A 19,544-nucleotide genomic window follows, 5' to 3' on the forward strand; every position below is an offset into this window, starting at 1 on the left:
GCATTGATTAAAAATCTTCAGTTCATTAAACTTCCCAATGACAGAGGCCATCTCAGTAATAAAAACTACTGTTCCTAGCGGTGGACTGGCATCTGTGTTATAGTCTTTTTAAGATCCCCACCTTTGTTCATTAGGCCAGCACCTGTCTCTTGATGGGCAGGATTTATTTCCCCTTGACATTGGTCTCAGAGGTGCAGTTGCAGCTTTGGCAGCAGTTGATTCCAATGAACTTTCCAGAGGTACTTCACTGGTTTAGCAGAATGAGGCTGGGTTTTGTTGTGAGTTGGTTCTTTGATTGCTGTGTGGGGGTTCAGTGGTGGATTTTTGGAAAATGGTGGTTTTTGTCCTTTTGTTCGTTTCTGTTTGTTTTCCTGCTGGTTTCCACACACATCCTTGCAATGGTCATGTTTGGAAGGTCCACATGCACAATTTCCTCTTCTGTCCCCAGGAGTGAAATGACATTATCCTGGTTTTATGCACTCATGGCATTTGCCATGTGAAAGAGCAGTATCACTTCAGAGATATATCAAGCACAGGTGACTTTCTTAAATAAGCAAACCTCATGAATTTCGTACTGAAAACAAGAAATGAAAATCTGGAAAAGCACCAGAGAACAGGAATTACTATGGAAAAAAGACTATATCAATTCTTGAAATGTAACACAATAAATCTGCATATGTTGTTTACATCATAGCTTCACTTTATTCATCCTTGCACACAAGGTCACAAAAGAAATTTGGGCCTTATTATTCCTGGAGGAGTTTGTAATTTTTGCTGTGGTGTTGGATTACCTTACCCTTTCTTTATTACCATCTGCACTGCAAGGCTAGTTTTGCTGAGGTTATTTTTTTTTTTTAAGCAGCATCCCATGATACCCTTAATTCTGTGTTTCCTGTGCTTTTGCTTCATTTGCAATTTTAAGAGATTTTCTCTAAGAAATAGGTTTGTTCTATATTGTACACCAGTAAATTAGCTAGATTTTTTTACTATACAACTTTAACCATTTAATTCTGGAGCACAAATGCAATTGCTTTACAATAAATTAATTGAGAAAGTTAGCATCCTTCAGTGTACAGGGAGAAAGATGGTGTCAAAGATTACACATTTTTGTTTAACATGTTGTTATTAATATGCTGTCCTCTGCATAGGATTTTTATTTTGATACTCGACTTCATCTGTGTATTTTAAGCAATTATTTTCAGCTGACTTCTTTGTGCAACCAATGCCATTGACTGCAGTAGCTTTGAAAATAGTTTTTCTTCATTAATGGCTTCTGGTGAATTGTTGGGAGAACAAAGTGCTGTCCCTAGTGGCTCCTGAAACTTATGGAAGCATTCAGTGAAATAGCTATTATTTTTCATGAAAAAAAAAATAAATTAGAGTATTACTTTTAATAGCTTTACACAAGCATGAGCAACTTTAGCTATAGAGATGAATTGAATCTGAAGTTTCTCAAGCCATTTTTCAGCCCTCAAAATATAGTTCATGTTTGTAGGTCTTCAGAATTGAGAAGCCCCTTCCATGTGCTTGTCCACCCAGGCATGGTGAAACAATAAATACACAAAGCCGGTTTTTCTGGGTTCTCCACACATGAAGGCACTGGGTAACAGGATCACTTTTCAAAAGACAGGTCGACCTGCATGAAGTCTTTGCAGTTATTCAAAAGCCAAAGTGTTGTGTGCTGCTTCAGAGCATTCAGGGGACCTCAGTTTGTTGGGATGGGAGGCAGAAGAGAAGAGGGTGTTTTTCCACCATCCCATGTGGTGGAACACTTGGGATGGTGGGAGAACACCCTCTTAGGTGAAACCTTTGGTGTTGGGTGTTTCACCCAACACCAAACAAGAGGGTGTTTGCTGCCTCACTGGTGGCCCTAGGCAGGACTCAGTGCTCTCAAAAATCCTTCAAAGCAGCTTGGTTTATAAGCCTGAAACTCATTTCAAGAAGCACGGTACCAATAAGGCTCGTTAGAAGCCCTCTCTTTAGTACCTTCAAGTGTTGTCAATTGATCAGTGTGCAGATGGGAGATGGGTTTTCTTTCACTTATGACTGACAGTTTTTCCTGTGGGATTTTCCTTCATGTTTCCCATAGCTCTTAAATGGCAGGTCAGTTGCATATGAAAATGACCCAAAGTATGTCTATGTGATTTCCATAAACCTGGACAGGAAGGCAGCCTGTAGGAAAAAGGCACACTGTGAGGCAGAGTGAGGGCTTTGAAGTAAAATCACATTTTTTATTGGTTGTAGAAAGCACAATTTCTTATCACTGTCATGTGATGCCATATCAGATTTGACTGGGTTTTTCAGCCAGTTGCACAATGAACAGTGGGATATGGTCTAATGTTTTCTGTATGTTTGGAATAATGCAGATGAGCATCTATACAGCAAACTGAAAATTGAAAAAAAGAAATGAAATATCTGGAACCAATATATTAAGGGTGCTTCATTTTACTTTTAATTTGGCACCATGCCATTATTATCATGTAAATTTCTTCCTCATTACTGCAGAATAACAAAATGTCTTTGACCATCATTTTCCCCTCTTGAGGTTCTTGTCATTATCTGTAATTTCCACTAAGTTTCCTTGTTAATAGTGCTTGCCTCTCTGTACACTGACCTTGCTGGTTGGTGCAGACTTCTAGAAAACAGAATATCTCATGTAAATATTTTGTACATGCCTGTTCCATGTTTTTTTTCCTTAATTAATGTGGCTAAGACATGTTTTAGCAGACACTGAAGAATCATATTTAGATTTGTTAAGCTACTCTTCCTTTGCAATTATTTTACTTTGTGTTGTGCAGAGTGCTCATATTTGGCAATATATTTCAGTGCTTGGGGTTTACTTTAAGAATTATCAAACTTAAGTTCTGAAGAGTATATATTATTGTTAACATAGCATGTTTCTAGTCTGAGTTATTGAGTTGTGAAATAAAACATGCATGCACAGACCAGAGGTCTCCTCTATTAATGTATTTAATAAAGTATGGTAGGAAAAAGAGGTTATTATGAAAGTTTTGGGTGGTTTGGTGTTTGGGTTTTGGGTTTGGATTTTGTTGGCAGTGTCCTCCCCCTTCCTGCTCTCCCCTTTCATTCTTCCATGTCATCAGTCACTGAAGCATATCAAATGCTAATTTCTACTTTTCCATCTAAACCTGTCCGGAGTATTCAATCATTTTCTCTTGTGCCACCTTTATAAGGGAAGTATTCACGTCTACTTGTTCCCTTCTGGCAGATGTCTTCCATTTTCCTTGTCATATGTCAGGAGTGGTTGTGATAGGATTGATTTTTCTCTGTTAAGAATTCAATTTTTTTTCAATTATTCTTTCATCCTTCCTGGGCTTCTTTGCTTATAAAGGCTGGACATAGATGTGTGGTATCAGCTCCAAGAAACTACTGATAGCCCATCTTTATGATCACAGTATTTGCATTAAGAGCACCCTTTGAACATGAGAGGGGCTATAGATGGGGAGCTGGGACCTCCTGTGTGATGACAGCTGCTCTGACTCATGGAGTGCTGATATTGGATGTTTTAATCCATCACAGGTTTAGAAGTGGCAACCCTGTGCTTCCACTTCCCTGGCAGAGGCGATGGTTTCCTTCTGCAGGTGCTGTTGTTTGGCTGTGCTCTGAGCTGGACTTGTGCTGAAGTGAGTGGTGTTTGAGAAGAAGAGGTTGGTTTGTGCAGTTGAGAGAGCAGCTGAGCCTTGCACAGACACAGCTCAGAGGAGAGTGCTGAACTGGTGGGGACAGGAAAGATCTCAGTGGTGGAAATGATTCATCAGCCACCAAGCGAATCCTTGAGTGGACTTGAGTCCTTGTCCAGAATTCCTAAGGACTTCTTCCTCTGTAAAGAATCATGGAGAAAGTGTTAGTCCTAAGCATCAGTGCTGTTTTTATGTTAGTGTCTCAGGAAGTACTTAAAGGTTGGTAAAGATTGTGGCAGTGCTTCTTCTAAAAATAAGACCTGAGCTTTCAGTGCATACTGGTTTACTTATTCTGCTTGGTTTGGAAAAGCATTTAGTAATTAGGTTACAACAATTACATTGGGTATTATGAGCACAGGATACATTTCAAACACACTTTCTTCCCTTCAACATTACAAAATATTATTCTTGCATTAGCATCTTGGAGTCTGTTGAGAAGAGATTTTGGATAAGTTAAAAACAAAAGCTCAGCTGAGGTAGAACAAGAAGCCTTGGTGTCTTGGGATAGAGAATGTGCAATGTGCTTAGAGCTGGTGTCTTGGCATCCATGGTCTTTTCAATAAACAGTTTTAGAAAATTTCATTGGAAGTGCAGAATCACATGATTCCATAGTTATCTTTTTCTAATAGAAATATTAGAAAAATACAGAACAAAATACAAAAAAAAATTTGAAAATCAGTGACAATGTGCCCAGGATGGGCATGGAGTATTTCAAGGAACTGCTTGTCCAATTTTGGGTCACCTGAATATGAACTCTGGTATAGAACTCGCTTAGAAAAGGACAATCACGTTTTTACCATTTAGCAGAAGACACTTTTACCTGTTTGACGATGTCATCTGCCTCCCCACTTGGGGATGCCTGACTTCAGGAAATACTCAACACCTTATAAAACCAGTTCTGGCCTTAGGGTAGCCAGGACTGTCATTGTTTGTTGTTTGCATTGTGGCTTTGAGGACCATCTCAGGGTGAAGGAGTTTCCCTTTGTGGCAGCGGGCTCTGTGAGGTCGGTGGGAGCACAGAGTGCCATGACTTGCCCAAATGTGAGCCTGTAGAAAGCTGGGCAGCTCCTGCTGTGAGCAGGTGATGTGAGTCTCTTCAAAACCCATCCCCCTTGGCTTTCCAAACCTCTTCTGGTTTCATTACTTCAAACATGCTGCAGGGCACAGCTCTAAGTTTGAACTACTTAAAGCTGAAATAAAATCTGAAATAAATCTTAAATGATGTTCATACAGACTCTTCCTTTCTTATCTCCATCAGTATTTGTTTAGCCTTTATACTTGAGCTTATTCTACCTTTTGAGTTGTAGCTTATGTGAAGATTATTTCTTCTAGTTGAACTCTGTAACTGCTGCTGAATTAGGGCTTTACTCTAGTTAATATGTTCATGCATACACTACTTCCTTTATTTTTTTCTATCCTTTTTCTCAAACTTTTTGCTATAATTACAGTAAATGATTTCTTGGACTGCATGTTGAGAGGGCAGAATTGCTGTGCCAGCAGCCTTGTTTTGCTGGCTCCTGAGGGTAATAAGATCTATGCACTCTACTAATTTTCTTGCATACTTAGCTGCAATTGCAACCTTTAGTAATTATTTTTTAATTAACTTCAAAATATTGCATGAATAATGCAAATTTTTTAAAAATGGAAAATTAAAAAAGCTCAAAAGTAAGTGTTTTTTATATTTCAAATCAATAAACATTATTTTTTTGATTTTTTTATGTCAGACATTAGTAGCATGGTGATATTAAATGACCTGCACAGTTGTAGAAGTATCAGGGGTGTGTTGTTAAAGAGAGTTTGGCATTTAGATGAAGGTCAAATTTGTTTTCATAATTTGTAGTGAGAATTTCTTAGAGCCTTCAATAAGATCCTTTTCTAATACTGGAACTTTTATTCTACTTTACATTTTCTAGATGTTTGCTTTTCAATTAGCAGAAGTTGGCTAAACATTATGTTTTTGCAAAACTCATAGACTAACTCTGTCAGAGGAAAGAAATGGATATATTTAGATATCAACTAATCAGTTGGTCTGGGCTGTGGGTGTAAAGCTGGGCAGTAAATGTTTATGACCATGAGTGAAGGCAAACACAAAAAGTGCCTTTTAATAAGTCCATATAAAAGTGGTTTTCATCAAAAATAAAATTTTAAAAAAAGATTTAAAAATCTGTTTTGTAGTGGATGGCTGCATACACCGAGCTGCCGGGCCCTGCTTGGTGGCTGAGTGTCGCAACCTGAGCGGCTGTGAGACTGGACAGGCCAAAATCACCTGTGGATACGACCTGCCTGCAAAATGTAAGTCAAGCCTTTCTCAGCGATTTTGTTTCCAGCATGTGTTGCTGGTGTGCATGGTTCATTTCCCTGTAGTCTAATTCAACAGGGTATTCATTTTACAAAATTAGCAGCGGGACTTAATTAAGCATGTTCTGTAGTAATGTCTTCCCCTCAAAGCAATTCAGGCTTTTCTAAACGATTGTTTCACCTATGTTATCCGATGAAAACTTACATGTCTCTGAAATACAAAGCATCTTTCATGTTTTATTTTTGCAAGCTAAAACCTATCCTTTCATATGCATAATAAAGGATTGGAAACGCTTTATGAAATATGAACAAAATATACATTATCATATTTAAGTTCCGCAGAGACAGTTTTTGGAAATGTTGCATATTTGATGTTCTTCATGCAGATTCCTTGATTGTGAATACTTTGAGGGCCCAGGAGATCAAAGTGATGTATTGTGTTTTCAGCTGCCATGTAGTGTCTGATTGGCAATTACTGTAAAGGCATCTGTCACACTTTAGCGTTCGACAGAGGGAGTTTAGCTCAGTGCTGGAATGTTTTTGCACTTTGAAAGTGGAATTGTCAAAAACATTCCTCCTATTTCAAACAGGAAGATTGTTATTTGACTGTCTTGTGTAGATGTTGAGCTTGTTTTGGAAAACACTAACAAGCTGCCAGCACAATGGTCAGCCAGTCTATTATGTGAGAATATAAAGCAGGAAATTTTAGTAAATCAGGATCTTACAGAATAGTGTATTAAAACATGAAAATACAAATACTGGGAAAGAATTGCAAACCCCATATAACTAGAATTCAAGTTTGCTTTTTTCCCTCTTTTTTTGGGATATGCAGGCTGCAGCAGGAGCATTCAAAAATGATTTAGATCTCTCTTAACTCAAATCAAATGCTGGCTGCAGTAGTAGGTATCTCTCCAGGCTCCTGTAGCCCTTAATGTCTTAGGTAGATATGAAAATTGTTTTTCCACTCATTTTCTTTTTCTATGATGACAATGATGAGAGCTAACAATGTTTTCCTTGAGAGGTAATTTCTATGTATGAGAAAACTTTGCTATATATTATTATTTATATGTATATGTATATGTATATTTATATTTTACCAAGTTTGACCACATGGTAATGGTCATTTATGAAAGGCTAGTTTGACTAGAGGTAAGGGAAATTGTTGAGGAAGATTCAATGTGGTAGTTAGGCTGCATTTGTATATGGCACAAAAATTCACTAGAGTCCCATGAAAGGGATAGGGTTGTTGGGTGACACATCATCATTTACTCTGCTGGGGATGTTTGATGTTTAGTTCTTCCCCTTTAACCACAAAGTATCTCTGGAGGGATACAGAAAAGCAGAAAAGCTGCTCATCAGTAGGTACATAATTCCTCCCCTGTATTTTTATTTCTAGTGATAGAAATTAAATACTAAGTATCAAGGCAACTGATGTGTGCTAGAAAGTGTTTGAGGTGTGACCTCCTTTTGAATCTCACAGCAGTTTAAGGGGTTGCTTAAGTTAGGTTGAAAAATGGGATCCTGTTTGAAGGCTATAGGAAAATCTTAGTTCTTCATGTAGGAATAATAACCAAAACAATGAGAAAGCCCATTTTCACTTGAAGTTGGGAATAAAACCTATAATCAGGCATGGGGAATAGCCAATATTCTTCTTAATCAGTATTCTTAGAAATTGAAATTGCATCAAAGCCACATCTATTTGTATTTGATTGTGCATCAACGTGAGAAGGGGAAAGGTTATCTTTAACAGCAACAGGCACAGGGAGGGAAACATACAATTTACATGCAGAGGCTGAGAATTAAAAACATTTCTTAGCTTTTTTCCTTAAAATGTATTTTTGTGTTCTTACCAACTGTTGTTTTCTTTTACTTCTGCCTTTAAAAACTTTAGTTTGTAGGCTCATTAAATTGTTGTACCTTTTAAACCATTCATCTGAAAGCGATCAAGCAGTCAAGACTGGTTTCATATTTTAGAGACCTATAAAGCTACTGGATATCTTTTGTCACTCTCTGTCACTTTGTCTTAATAGTGTGACAGTTTAACTGTGGGAACTATTTTGCATTGACTCATGTGAGGAAAGCAGCACTGTGACAGGAGGTCCAGACTCTCCATCCAGATCCTCTGTGAGGCAAGGTTGTGTGCCAGCAATTTGCTGAAGGTTGTGGTTGACTGCTAATTTCCAACTTTCACTAGCAGTTAGCTTTTCATTGATCTGTTTGTGTATAGAAGACCAACTACAATAATCAATTAACACTTTTTTTGAGTAGCAAACTATTCTGTTGTCTCTGTTCTTTTTATGACTGTAGTTGGACAAACAGTTTTAGGAAATGTAAAATGCATTCCTTAGCATGATGAGTTCTTGGGTTTGAGTGGGTTTTTTTTGGTTATTTAAGAGAATTCTAAAATGTTACAATTTTATTTCCTACCCCTGGGATTTTCCCATTTCAAGATCCTGATCATGAAATACTTTGCTTGGAAACAGTTTGCTGAATTCAGCAAAGCTGCTCTGGGACGCAGCAGCCTGTGTGTGCTGTACGATGCAGGACTTGGGCTTCAGCAAGGACTCCATTTTAGAAAGGTTTAGCACTCAAAGATCATGCAGCATATTGCTTTATGTTATAAAGGACTTGGAGGAAGCTGGGATTAAGTTTTGCATTGAAGGGAAGGTATGGTTTGTTAGGAAGGTAGTAGTTGGTAAATAAAAAACCACTGTGGCCATCTCCTTTATGATCTATTGTATTTTTATTGAGTACTTTGCTGTATTTACTTAGGTTAAATAAGAATAGGTCTGACAAATAACTTCTTCACAGTGGAAAAATTGGAAAACAATATCTGACTGAAAAATGTAAAGATTTAGGGTATAGGCTGGCTTTCTGTGATTTGTTCTTAGTGCATCTGAGTCAGAAATCAGTTTGTGAAATACACAAGTAACAGCAAATGTTCAGGGAGAGAATACACAAAGTAGTTCATAATTTTTCTTAGCTCTTTATTGTAATAATGTGAACAGACCAAGATTAACATGTCTGTGGTCTGGAGATGTTTCTTTATGAACTTTTCAAGATAGACACGCTTTTATGCCAAAAAGTATTCTGTTTGAAAATAGAAGGGAAGTCAAATTGAGTTTTCTAATTACCAGTTAATGTAACATTCAGTACAGTTTTTTACAGAAATCAGTGTAATCACCATCTGCCTCCTATGCTACAAAAGCCTACACAAAGTCCCCCCAAATGCCAACCAAGTTATTTGCTGAATACAAAATTTGGTTGATGTCATCTATTGTTGTTTTTCAGCAAACACCTATGCAGGCACCCGGGTTTGCATAGTGCTCTGGGGGGCTGAAAAAGGCAGTGCCTTTTGCTCTGAGATAGTTTCCTTTAATGCTTTCCAGACCAATCATCAATTATTTAACTTTGGTACTTCATATTGTTGCTCCTTTTAAAGAACAGTTCATTCTAAATATTGTACAGCTGATCTTCAAACATTGAGCAGTACTCTGATACTGACATGCTTTAAATAACAGATGAACAGTATCTGTTTAAAGCTCTACAAATGCTTGTTTTCTTTCTCATTTGATTAATAGTCTCAGTTGGCTCTACTGGCAGAAAATGGTCTGGATGTAAATTGTGTTTATGGCTGGAATGAGGGGTCCATAACAGCTTTGTGGATTCTTATCTGCTTGCAGAGGTTCACTATAAAAAAAGACGCTGTCAGTAAACGTTAGAAAATAGAGTCCCATTCTGCCTGGTATTTAACAGGCCTAAAAACAATTGAAAACCAGCACAGGTATGTGGTATCCTGACCTAGGCAGGAAAGGACCTCCAAACTAACTTTTTTTTTCTATTGTTGCCAAGCCTAGTAGCAATTTCTTTCTTTTTCTGAAAAATGTCTGGCAATGAAACTCCTAAACCTAGGAAAATAAAATCTTACAGCCTCTAATATGGGATAGAACCAACTGTCAGTAAATCTGAAAGGTGGACTTCTGGTGGAGACACCTTGCTAGACAGTTTCTAATACAATGGTTTATGTTCATAATAAATCTATAACATTTAGAATATTTTTTTTTCTGTTTGCTTGACATTTTTAGTACTTTAAGCACTGTCCCTGAGTAAATAGCATATATAGCAAGTCTTCTGCTCCAGGATCAGCCTGGAGTAATAATGTGAATGTGCTCTCAGAGACAGTTCCTGCTGTGAAATAAGTAGTTAGGAGAAGTGCTAGTATTAAACGCAGTAGGTGGAATCAGCTTTTAAATTTGTTTAATCAGATTAAAAAGTGGAGATTAAAAAGCAGAGATTAAAAAGTGTGCTTCTGTTATGTAGACATAATTTCCAGTCTTTAAAATATGAATATTTGCAGGGTATTATTTTAAAGTAAGGCTATAAAGGTACTGATTTTTAAACCTCTTCTAATTTTCTGGGAGATCAATTGTAGAGCTGTAATTAAAGGGTTGATTTATGCAGAAATGGAACTCCAGAACTCTACTGCACTACAAGATTGACCAGTTGGAAGAACGGGGCAGAATGTTCAAGGATATTTTTCAGATTTCCAGGATTCCAGAAAGAAATTAATTTACTTATTTTTATTACCTTGTTTATAAAATAATACATAAGTTTTGTTTCAAATGATTCTAAAGTTCTGATATGTGAGGGTTGAAGAGTCGCTTTCCTCTGCATGGTTCTGATGGAGGTTCAGCTTGCTACCTCCATATTTATTCTGGTAAAAGGTAAGTCTGGGAATTGAAAAATATGTCTGGAAATTGGAAAGGAAGGTGTAAAAGTGAACAGTATATGGACAAGACAAGATTGCTTAGAGAAGACTGACTTGGCTACTAACTCTAAATCGGTCAAGATCCTTGATTTTCTCCCACAATTGGTGCATAATTGACTGAAGTTTGGTGAAATTTCTGTTAAAAAGGTACAGCCTAAGGTGACACAGTCACTGATAGCATATAAACTCATAAAGGTTAGGATAGTTTTCCAGGAGGGATGCATTTCTACTTTTTGTCTTAGTTGAGTAGCCTTACATTGTTGTCAGCCACGTGCCCAAACTCCTGGGAAAGCAACATATAGCTGGAAAAACGCAGGGATTTCCTGAAGCAGCGTTGAGCTGCAGCAGCTCTTTGCCATCCCTTTAAATCATTATCATTGCTGATACATTAAAAACCAATTTGAAAATTAAACAAAGCAAGTTTGTACTAATCAAAGGTCCAAGACCAAAGGTCCTTCTTCTTGAGAGATGTTTTTCTTTTTCGGATTCCTTTGGAAAGGGTTTTCTTTATAGTTAACAAAACCACTTACCACATATTTATGTGTTTTTCTTCTGAGTGGTTTCTGGGTTTCAAAGGTTTTTTTTTATAAGATCATATTACGTATTTTATGACATTTTGAAAGTAAGTGCAGTTGTGTCCTTATTGTGTTTTAATTTGATCTAATTGGCTCCAGTCATCTTAATGACCTGCTGTATTCACCATGAACACTCACATACATGCCTACACTGTGAATGTTTTGGAAGTATTAATGATTACTTCTTTGGACCTAAAACCTCCTTAGATTTTAGAGAGGGTTTTATTGTAAAGCTTTGTGGCTTTTCCTTATGTACACCTCCACACCCCACACACATACAAAAAGGGAGAAGTTAGAACTCCTGGGGCTGATGGGGAATGTATTTATCAACTTCAGCTAAACAAGTTCAAACATCTTCTCTTCCAAGTCTGTGCATGGTCTGTCATCAGTTTGGGAAGAATTGGTGAACAAGTGCTGTAGCTACCAGAGGTTATGAATCAGCAAGAATCTTCCATCACAAGAGCCTATAGTCTTTGTCCTTGGATTTGAGTCTAGCTCATAGACATTTTTTTAAATGGATAGATTCTTTAAAATTTAATTTGTGAATGGACCCAAGCATGTATTTGTCAGTGCTCTCTGCAGTGTCATGCTGTGGTTAAGTCATGGTGTGCTCTGCTGGAAGCTGTCGTTTCACAGCTAATTGTTTGGTTACAAATGTATGTGTTGCGGCTAAAGGAAACGTTTTACTATCCATCTTCAGCGCTAAATCTAAATCCTCCTCTTCTGGGCATCACTTGTTACAATCTGGTCACTGAATACTGAACTCCAGGACAGAAGTGGGCACTGAGAAATTTAGAGGAGCCCTGAGCCATTTGCTCAGTAATTGGGTCCATATATTGGCATATAACGTGTGTGTTAATATGCTATAATAGCAGGTGGTGGAAACCTGATGCCATGAGTTTCCTTCCCTGGCCTTACATCTGTAATTCTGGACAGCTACATTTTCTGCAAAGGTCTGATTTTCAGTGTTGGTGAAATCAGTCACAGAACTGAGTTTCCAGGGTGGTGTGCTTGGGACAGCAGCCCGCACTGTTTATCACAGTTGTTTGGCATCAGCACCCAGCACTGTCTGGAAAACCCCTTGATGGAACAGAGAATGGGTTACAAGGTGTAAACACTTTCCTAATGCTTAATTTATGTGTAAGGTACTATTTAAAATGTCTCCTAATTAGGTGCAAAAATGGTTTGCTGGAATATGCCTTTCCACACTGGTGGTGTAGTCATTCCTCAGGTATGCTGGTGCTGGAGCAGGGTGTTGTGCCCCTTCGGGCTAATATATTTTGTTTCCTCCATACTTGGATATAGTTGGTCCTTTCTACTCAAATAATAATAAAAAAGAAGAAAAAAGACCTAATGTGTGGCAGAAAAATAAACAAATTTCCCATCACTACAGTCAGCTGACAAGGAGAAGGGGCTAGAATGGGTTAGAATTGAGATATTTATATTCCTTTAAGTGCAGTGGTTGCTGCTCTCACTCTAATATGTTTCCTCGGTAGCCAAAGCCAATGCTCAGTACTTGAAAATTAATCTTTGATGCATGAGATTTTGTCTGCCTGAATTTTGCTTGTCTCATTTTAAATGGTGATAGAAATTGCTTACTGTAGTAAAACACAACATTAACCTCATAGTGTGTTGGCACTTCGTGATTTATGCTGGTTTAGTCTCTGAAAAATATGCAGCCTGTCTCCCAAACCTGGATTTAGCTTATAAAGTGTGTTGGCACAGGCTTGGGGCTCGAATTAGAACACTAACTGCTGATCCTCCATTTCCCTAGGGTAGCAAAAAGGTTTAAAATTGGAGCCCCTCAGAGGTTATTACCTTCATATCATTACTTCAGATTAATAATAATTATATGATTGTAGCTGGAATGTTGTAAAAACAGTACAGCCTAATTTTCTTTCGTGAAAGCAAAGAATAGGATTCCTTTTTGTGCTGAAACTGCACATTACGCAGCCAAAAATATGACAAATTATTTGCAAATGGAAGTAATCAGATCATAAGTAATGAATAAGGATTTTCTTTCTACTATTTTGAAATAAAGCAGAAGGAATTATATGAATCTGAAAGGTGCTGTGATTTTTTTTGGAATTCTCCTTCACTCACCCACAAACCTTGCAGCTGAGGTTTAAATCTACTAATTTGGTTTTGGGTTTTCTCTGATTATGTTTTGAAGGAATAATACAGACAAAAAGCAGGACTGTTTTGTGAGTTCTTTATCTATAATGTAATTTTTTTAGACCAGGCTTAAGTAGATAGGATGAGAAGGTTATGTAAAATGGTTTTAAAAAGATCTTTGTTTCACCCAGCAGAGGAATTTTGAGGCTGTTCCATGTAACAATGTTTTGATCTATGTACTTAGGGGTTCTTTTTGGTGAAAACTAAGGTCAAACATTTGATACATTTCTCTTTAGGAAGAAAACAGCAGGTGGGAGACAATGTGATACAAATGTTTTAATTGCTATAGGAAGAAATTAAAATACTGGTTAATCAGAAATAAAATTGGTATTACTTTACATGTTGACGATGGTGTTTCAGTACTGGTGAAAAGAGAACATCATCCAGGATGTTTGCCTTCAAGTATGGAGATGAAATTCATGTGGATTTTTGTTGTTGTTGTTGTTTAGCACTAGAAATTAGTTCCCCCTTTATTTTAGATTTCTGATAGCATCCCCCTTTTCTTAATACTGCCTTCACACAGATTTTTTTCTTAAAGTTTTGTTTGGCTCATCGTGCAAGTTGAAGAGCATACACTAGGATTTTTTTTTTCATTTCTCATAGTTCTCAGATTGATTTTACCCTTTTTTGATATTTGTGAGTTTTCAATAATGTTTATGAAAATCCTTGAGTTGTCATCTGCGATTTTTTACCTTTTTCAAACATAAAGGTAAAGCAAATGACAGAGGGGACAGTAATTTACATTACTGTATATCTGTAGCTCTGTGCAAGCTAGTCAGGGTTGCAGATTATTTACAACATTGCATGGCTTGCAAGTTTTGTACCATTTATTCTCCTCTGAATAGATGGAAGTATTTTTTAGATTATTAGCTGATAAGAAAAAAATATAGATTCTGAATGTGGTTCATTTTTGGCCATTTACAGACTAGTTGGAGAAGTTTATAGTGGTTGCAGCACAGGGTTCTCAGCTTGCTGGACTTGGACTGAAGTTTCACTGCTGGGAATACAAAGGAGCTTTGAAATCCATCATCTGCAGGGCACAGCAGTCACTGATCTGGGATTTAGACTTTTCTGGATGCCTTTAAATGTTAACAGAAAACCCAAACTGTGACTTAAAAGACTCAGCAGTAGTCCAAGGGACTGATAGTAGTTCTAGAACCAGGTTTAGGAGGAAACTGTATTTATGAAAGATCTAATACTTTCAGCATAAACTTTTTATGACTGTTTTTGCCCATGTGTTGGTTTGTAGGTGAGTATAATTTGTATGATATAATTTATGCAGTAAGAAGCTAGAAGAAATTATTAATTAAACAACTGTCACCAACTTTGAATTACATCTTCTTACATACTCTCGCTTAGCTATTTGTCATGATATGAATCTCTCTTCTGGCTCCTTGGGAAAGTGAGTTATACTGAATTTCCTTTAGCACAGTGGTCTAAATTCTTGTATTTCCTAGTGATATGTCAGAGAGATGGACAGAGAAGTGTCTGACCATCTTAGTGTTTCAACATCACAATGTGTTGGAGCATCACTGCACTCTTCTGAGAATGCTTCCTATTTAGTTTTTCAATAAAAATAGCTGCTAGCTTTCCAAGGCTTATAAATAAATGAATACATAAATACATAAATGTGAAATGCTTTGCAACACTAAAAATAGCCCTTTTGATATCTGATTGTGTCTATGTCTGTCTGGATCACTGTTTTCTTGGTTTTTTTGCAACTTTCTCACTACACTTTCAGTATGATTTTATACAGTGTTTTCATTAGAATTAAAACATGTGGGTTGGTTTTGAAGAAGTAAGAATACAATAAGAATATTGTTTAAATATCTCAATGTCTTCATGGACTGTAAACAGCAGGTCATCAAGACAAGACTATAAACTGTTTGAAGTACCCATGAACACAACAGTTTCTATTGAAGCATTTTTGTTTTAACAGCTGCATTACTCAATTTTAATCCTCCAACAGAATTAGGGAAGCTCCACACATATTTACATGTGACACAGAGAGAGGGGAAAAAAACATTGAGACTTTGAGAAGTGTCATGGATGCAAAATAATGTCATGTAATACACTCTGAAAGCACACAGTTTTGAAAATCACAATTCACCCAAGTGAAAGATTGTAATTTTGTCAGGTGTAATCTTGTTTAAAACAACTTTTTTTTTTTTTCCCCCCCACAAAATGAAACAGAAATGGTTTCACAGAAGACTTAATTTAAAATTAGTTTGTTGCAATACAGCTCCATTCATTAGAAGCTGAAAGTGAAGTTTATAGAAAATTGACTGGGAAGCCATGGATATTGTTGGATTTTTTTCACTTTAGAGAGTTGAACAAAACAAATATGCAAAACAAGTCACTGTAAAATCACAACCTTACACTTGGCAAAGAAGGACAATTTCTGAGAGTGAGTTTTACCTCTGAATGTTTGGCCCTAGCCAAAGGAAGGATATCACCACCTCCAGAACTGCCAGATCCCTGCTGTGTGCTTGCTTTTTACAGGACATAAAAACTCCCCTCTTACTGTGATTTGTTGCTAAAGAATATTTAATACCTGCTTTGCTTAGGGACTACCACTATGTTAGCTTGGGAATTATTAAGGTAGAAGTAAAGAAAACTTGGATTATACAGGTTTCCCACCATGGGGAATTGAAAGGCATCAGAGAAGAGGCAGAAGATTCCTGATGGAGGTCTCGGAGTCTTTCAGATACGTGGATGTCCTTTTGCACCCACACATCCACAAGTCCTCTTTCTGTATGGAACTTCAGTTTTTCAGTTGGAGCATCTGGGGTTCTCTCTGCATTCCCGTGATACTTTTTGTCCAGTTCATGTGACTTGTAACACTTTAAGATCTCTAAAACCACAGTAAGATTTCCTTTCTTTTTTTTTTTGTTCCATCTCTTTGTTGTTGATCTGAGACAATGCTTTATTTAGCTTTCCTACCAGCTGGTTGTGTCAAAAAGAGCAGTTAGTTCATGGGTCAGAGAGTCTCTTGTGATCCTACACAGAGGGTGAGGCTGAAAATGAGAAAGGACTTCTTTGGTCTTTTTTTTTTTTTCGTAACAATATTTTAGAGGCCCAATTACCATGAATCAGAAATGAGTAAACACAAATGAGTAAATCCCCTGTATGGCAGACACAGCATTTCTGAAAGGAAATCCTCTAGGGTGGAACAAACCCTCACCTCCTATACAAAAGAGCTGGGGGACTCTGGCCTTTTTCACATGTTGTGGTGCTGCTTGGTGTGTTGTGTTTGGCTGCAGAATATGAAGAAAATTGTAGCTTCAGAGCTTGTTCCACAGCTCCTTCCAAACAGCTCAGAGTCACCCTCATGCCTGCAGGGATGAAGAATTTAAGTGCTTGTTTAAAATTAAACAATTCCCCCCCGTGTGTGTAACCCACACACGACACATGGACTGTCATGACAACAATGGGAAGGAGAAAGTTTCCAAATCTGACTTTGGCTGACTGTTTTTTAATAACAAAGGAGCATTCAGTTTTTGGAATATTCTGTGCTTTAAAAGTATTTTTTGAATTAATTCCAACTGTGGAAGTGACTTTGATATAAAAGTGATACCCAGGACAAACTGAGGGCATTAGAGCAGTTTGAGTAATCCATTCAGCTGGCATAATTTGGTAATAATTTTCTGTCGCTCCTATTCAGTGTTGGATTTAAATCAGAACTGTATAAGCAATTTCTCTGTAACCCATTATCTAATCTGCTTCCTTGTGAGAATCCTGTTTTATTAAAAAAAAATGGTGATTCATATTAGATGCAGGTGTGGTAAGCCCCTGTCCTGTGTTGTTTTAGAAGTCCAAGATTTTGATGTACCCCTGTAGGATGAATGAATGGTTTCCTAATCTGCTAATTTTTTAGGGGGTGAATTTAGTGTCATCAAACCTGGGAGAGCTTTAGGCAGGGCTGGATGCCTGAGCTCTGAAATAAATGCTTCCAAGGTGGTCACCTCTTGGTAGTGCCCCTTTAGCCTCATGTGCAGAATATGTTTGTTCCCCTCCCACATTTTGCTCACTTTTCCGTATTATCTAACCAGCTGAACATATGTCCCAGCCCATGGCAGAGGAATTCAATGTGTTTCTTTAAAAGAGGGCTTTGCTTTTAACTATTAACTTCAGGCCCTCCTTAATACAAACCAGTGATAATGCTCATTTGAATTATTGTGTGTTTTATTGGGGAAATTGTAATGGGGATCGGCTGTTGATGTTTGGATAACAATATATTTACCTGTCAGTGTTCTAAATCATAAAAGCACCTCTATTGACTTACAGTATCTGGATGTTCAATATCAGGAGTTGTGATTTGGCTCCAAGCCCAGCATCCATTATATATTGCACCTTTAGCCTCCAAACTGGTAAAATAGCAGACATGCAATTAACACTGTACAATTAACTACAGTTTCTTCTTTATATGCTGCTCCTGACAAATATATAACCCTTCTCCTACCTCTGCATTTTTCTACTTCAAGCTTTGCTTCCTCGTTCCAGCACTTTCTGGTGCAGTCACTTCAAGTGGTGATTTCTCAGTGTCATTATTATGTATTTACATGGGTATTTGATTCTTCATCTGTTATGTACCTTGTGTTAATATATGCATTAAGAATAGACATTTCTTTTATTCTAACATGAGGTGTGCTATGTGCTATACACTCTTCCATATGTTCAAGGAATCCCCCTTCATTTTTACCAATCACAGCTCTTGAGACATGGTTTGTGTATCAATGATCAAACCATACCCATTTTAAAATTAATTTCTTCCTCCTGCCTATCAGATATTGAGAAATGGTTGACTGCAATTTCTCAAAGTTGCAAGAACTAGTCTAAGCTTGCCTTCTGATCAAATAAAATCTTAAGACATAATGCTTTATAACAGGCCAGACTATGATTAAACACATGGAGTTTTAACTTGTGAATACTTGACCAAATAAATGCCATAATCATCTGGAATAGATGGCATGTGATGATTTGCTGGGTGTGAAAATAATTCTTTATTTCTTTCTTTCTTACCTTCTTTATTTCTTACTTTGGTGACCTGAGTTTTCACTTGCAATCAGTCTCACAATATACATAGTATCTTTAAAATTATGAGTCTTTTGGAGATTTTTAAAGAAATTGTGTCTTTCTAGAGGGTTGTGTTCTGGGTCTTCATGGGGAATTATGTGTTCCACTGGTGGGCTGAGCAAATATTTTTTATCTTGCCTACTGTAACATCACTCATGACTAGTAACTATTAAAAGTGTCTTGAGGCTCGGGTAAAAACCATATTTTCCCCCTTTTTAAAGGATCACTGTTTTTGAAAGCTAGAAAGACTTTGTGTCTTAGCTTTTGGTCTCAAGCAGAATGCATTTCTTTAGCTTTAAAATGTGAAGTTTCTGTTTAACCAGGGATTGTGAGATCCCTTCTTTTGTACATTTATGTTTGAAGGTATTCATTTGAGGGTAATTCCAAGCAAAAAAGAAAGTCTCTTGTAGCACGCTGGATGTCTGCAGGTGTTCTAATCTCCTGCTATATCACTGTCTGGGAGATTTCACCTTCATGTTTAGGGAGTTCATTCGGGCTAATCAGGATTGGCAACTCTGTGCAAATGAGATTGTAAATGAAGCTTGAAAATGGAATTTATTTTAAAGAAAATGTTTGGATTAAAGGGGCTGTGTTATATTTATCTTTCTAATTTCTTCTTCCAGCTGAACACCCTTAACATTTTCTTATTTTCTTATATTAAAAAGTCTGAAAATCAAAGAAATTAAGGCGGATCATTAATATAGACTGCTGTTTTTTCCCCAAGTATCAGTCATACTTAATGCATTCAGAATGTAATTGTAGTGTATGGAGAATTCAGTCCTAACAAACAAGCCGAGAAAGAGGCAAGTAAATTGGTTTTCCTTCTTCATTTTGAAATGTTTTCTTGAGAACAATGTTCTGCAGCAAAGAAGGTTAAATTATGGCTCCCATTTAGGTAGCAGCTCTGTGTTTTAGGAGCAGCGAGAGATGTTATTAAAAGCCATTTCTCCC

At 37.2% G+C, this 19,544-nt stretch overlaps 1 protein-coding gene across 5 annotated transcripts in view; it reads left to right on the forward strand.

Moving 5' to 3' along the window:
* The window catches only part of MACROD2 (mono-ADP ribosylhydrolase 2), an 850,223-nt gene that overhangs the window by 252,163 nt on the left and 578,516 nt on the right, over positions 1 to 19,544 (forward strand). For all 5 annotated transcript variants that reach the window (XM_015620850.3, XM_015620848.3, XM_015620846.3 and 2 more), the window contains exon 5: positions 5,877 to 5,993. In XM_015620850.3, coding sequence (XP_015476336.1) covers positions 5,877 to 5,993 — 117 coding nt within the window. The remainder of the gene's footprint in view (positions 1 to 5,876; positions 5,994 to 19,544) is intronic.

Source organism: Parus major, chromosome 3, assembly GCF_001522545.3.
Source record: "Parus major isolate Abel chromosome 3, Parus_major1.1, whole genome shotgun sequence".
NCBI classification, from domain to species: domain Eukaryota; kingdom Metazoa; phylum Chordata; class Aves; order Passeriformes; family Paridae; genus Parus; species Parus major.